Raw genomic sequence first — 3,540 nt, forward strand, 5'->3', positions numbered from 1 at the left:
ATTTATTTTTATTTTTTTTACTGTGTTTGTTTAAATCTTAGGCGGTAAAGAAAACTTGAACAAATAGTCAATTTCATGAATGAACCATTATTTAAGAAAAGATGAAGTCTCGTGGTAAATTATTGGCACAGTGGTATATGTATGAACCCACACGTTTCTAACAATAGAACGACCAAGACATCATTTAAAAAGGAAGAATTGATTAAAAAATAAGACCAGCCGAACAAGGTCTTTCTTTAAAGAGGACCTAAAGTCTATATAAGTTCATTAGAGAAGTGATTACATGTGGAGTATACAAAGGAGTTAGGAAAAAAAACGTTGAATTGAAGAAAAAGAAGTAGTAGCAGATGGATAGCATAGGAAGAAAATGGAGAGATCTTAGTGGGAGAAATAATTGGCAAGGTCTGCTAGACCCTCTAGACATTGACCTTCGCCATTACATCTTACACTATGGACAACTTGCTCAAGCTACATATGATGCTTTCAACTCAGAAAAGTTATCTGAGTACGCTGGAAACTGTCGATATTCCAAGAGGGATTTCTTTTCCAAAGTTGGTTTGGAACATGGGAATCCTTTCAAGTATGATGTGACTGAGTTCCTATATGCAACTTCCAAAGCTAGTGGTTCGACAGAGTTTATCTTAAACTGTTTGTCGATGGATGAATGGATCGTGGAATCAAATTGGATAGGGTATGTTGCTGTTGCCACTGATAAAGGCAAAGCAGCACTAGGAAGGAGGGATATCGTGGTTGCTTTGAGGGGAATAGTTCAGGCTTCCGAATGGGTTCAAAATTTACAATTCCCTTCGGACCCTGCCACACTCATATTCCCTAATGCTCATCGTGCTGAAGTACACGGTGGTTTTTACTCCCTTTACACCTCAAACAACCCCGGTTCGCGTAGAACTAAGACCAGTATTCGAGATCAGGTTCTCTGTATCTATCTATCTATAGATTTATCTTATTGTTAACAATAAATATAAATGCAGATTAATTTTTTTCCTATTTTACTGTTCATTGATAGCCCTTAAGAGTTAATTATTAACGGATAAAATATACTTTAGTTCCTAAACTATTAAGCGATTTTAGTTTTAGTCTCTCTTTTAAACTTTGGTACACTTTGATCCTTATTCTTAAGGGAACTATAATTTTTTGTCCTCCAAAACTAACGCTATTAAAAATAGGCCGAACTGACTAACGTCTGGCCACGTGTGATGAAAAATGTTTCATTGCTAACGTTTGCCACATTGGTATTTTTCAATGCAAAGTCAGAACAGTGCTTTATTAGCTTAATTGGTAAAGTTTGCTTAAAAGTGTGGTCTGAAGGATGAAGAGCAAAGACAAGGTCATGATTTAAGTTGGAAAGAAGGGTGATGAGCAAAAGGTTGGATTTGGTCTTCTTAAGCATTAGTATACTTGGTCATGTAAGTTGATTTTTCTCTTTCTTGGGAATAGAGGGATGAATTTGTGATATAGGATTTTGTTGGGACTAAAGGGAACCAAGTTCATTTGCTTTCGAAATCACTGTTGAAGGGAAATGAAAAGCTGATAGTGGAAGAATTGGTTGCACGCGAAGGAGCATTGGTTCAGGATGTTCATCAACTTTTGTTTCGACCGCTTCCACCATAGCTTGAACTCTGCATCATATTTGAATTTTTTAACAAATCTCACTGCTTCAAAGTAAGATCGCCTGTTGGGATCAATTCCTTTTATAACGTGTATTTCTCCTCCCACATATTGTAGTTCGTTATTCTTCATGAACTTTCCCATGTGATGTAGAGAAACGTCAAAAACCATTGCTAAACCTACATTGTAACATAAAAAATTTACACCCAAATCAAAACAACAGTAAATCAAAACCAAAAGTACAAAATTACCTTCTTCGAATCGAGTTTCTTTGACACCGAATGCAACAACCACTGGACCCACAGCAAGCGCTCAAGCAAATTGATGGAACACAAACTTACTCATGAACCGTAATCGCGATTCTCGATTTACCTTGAAGATAAAAGATAATACCAACTCTAATTTTGATTCACGTCGAAAAATCTCAATTTAACTAAGTAAGAATCCTAATTTCCTTCATCTGAATTAATCACTTACCACATGTCATCACACATTGCAAACGTGAGCAAGGAAACATGTCATCACACGTAGTCAGACGTTAGCCAGCTTAGCCTAATTTTAATGTCGTTGATTTTGGAAAATGAAAAATTATAGATTCTTTAAAGACAAAGATCAAATTGTACCAAAGTTTGAAAAAGAGACTAAAATTAAAATCGCTTGATAGTTCGGGGACTAAAATCATATTTAACCCATTATTAACAATGAAATTAAAAATAATTGATCAGTAACTTGTTGCAGATATATTGGTTTATGAAGAAAAGATTCTGCTGAGAAATTTTTCCAACTTAGTTTAGTTAAAATTCTTCAGCATAGAAAGTGATTAAGAAAATAAATTTCATTAAAAATGATCAACTAGGAAATTAATTAATTTTTAGTAATATGGATAGATACTTCTTACCAATAATATTATACAAAGAAAAAAGGAACTATTAGAAAGACTGGGTCAAACTTATTTGGCTTTAAATTATCTGTTTTAAGAAAATGTATGATGATGAGAATTATGCAGGTCCTGAAGGAGGTTAGAAGACTTGTGGAGAAATACAAGAATGAAGAAATTAGCATAAGTGTGACAGGGCACAGCTTAGGTGCTGCACTAGCAACTTTAACTGCTGTGGACATAATTGGCCAAGGATTGAACAAACGGAAAGAGCAACCACAAAGAGTATGTCCCGTGACAGCATTTCTGTTCGCGACTCCTCGTGTTGGAAACTCTCTCTTCGGGAAGATCTTCAGCAAGTACAAGCATCTGCGAGCACTGCGCATTCGTAATAAGAAGGATCAAGTTCCTAAACTTCCCATTGGCCTCACCGTTGTGGGTGAAGAACTCGTGATCGACACTAGAAAATCCAAGTTCTTGAAGAATGGGGTGAGTGCGCATAACTTGGAGGCTTATTTGCATGGAGTTGCTGGAACGCAAGGGAAAAAGGGAGGGTTCAATTTGGAGGTGAATCGTGACATTGCACTCTTGAACAAGAACTTGGATGCATTGAAAAATGAATATCGTGTTCCTGTTGAATGGAGGGTGCACGAGAACAAGGGTATGGTTCAGCAATCAGATGGTACTTGGAAGCTTATAGATCACAACGAGGATGTTAGTCCATCGTTACGTGCTAGATTATAGGTTGCTTTATCACCACTATGTTATTAGGGTTCTGCTGCTCTTTCTTTGTGCTGTAATAACCTCCTTGTTAGTTCTTTTCATGTATGTCTTTTAATAAAGTGTGACTTAATTTGAAAGTTAATGAATCAAACGTGTTGTTCGTATTGTAAACCAACTATTTTTAATTTATTTAAGAAATTAGGTTTGATCCACGTTCACAAATATATTGATAATGAGTTTTTTTACCACAAGGATGGAAATGATTAGGGCTGGGCATAACATACTGAACTATACTATACTACAATTGACTATAT

General features: G+C 35.8%; 1 protein-coding gene across 1 annotated transcript; it reads left to right on the plus strand.

Annotated features, from left to right (window-relative positions):
* Positions 1-347: 347 nt before the first annotated feature.
* LOC108340768 (phospholipase A1-IIgamma) lies at positions 348-3,268 on the plus strand. The gene is made up of 2 exons (XM_017578339.2): positions 348-929; positions 2,633-3,268. Exons 1-2 carry the CDS (start codon positions 348-350, stop codon positions 3,245-3,247), a joined length of 1,197 nt encoding a protein of 398 aa, XP_017433828.1. The 3' UTR covers positions 3,248-3,268.
* The last annotated feature ends 272 nt before the right edge of the window (positions 3,269-3,540 follow it).

Source organism: Vigna angularis, chromosome 1 (assembly GCF_016808095.1).
Source record: "Vigna angularis cultivar LongXiaoDou No.4 chromosome 1, ASM1680809v1, whole genome shotgun sequence".
NCBI lineage: Eukaryota > Viridiplantae > Streptophyta > Magnoliopsida > Fabales > Fabaceae > Vigna > Vigna angularis.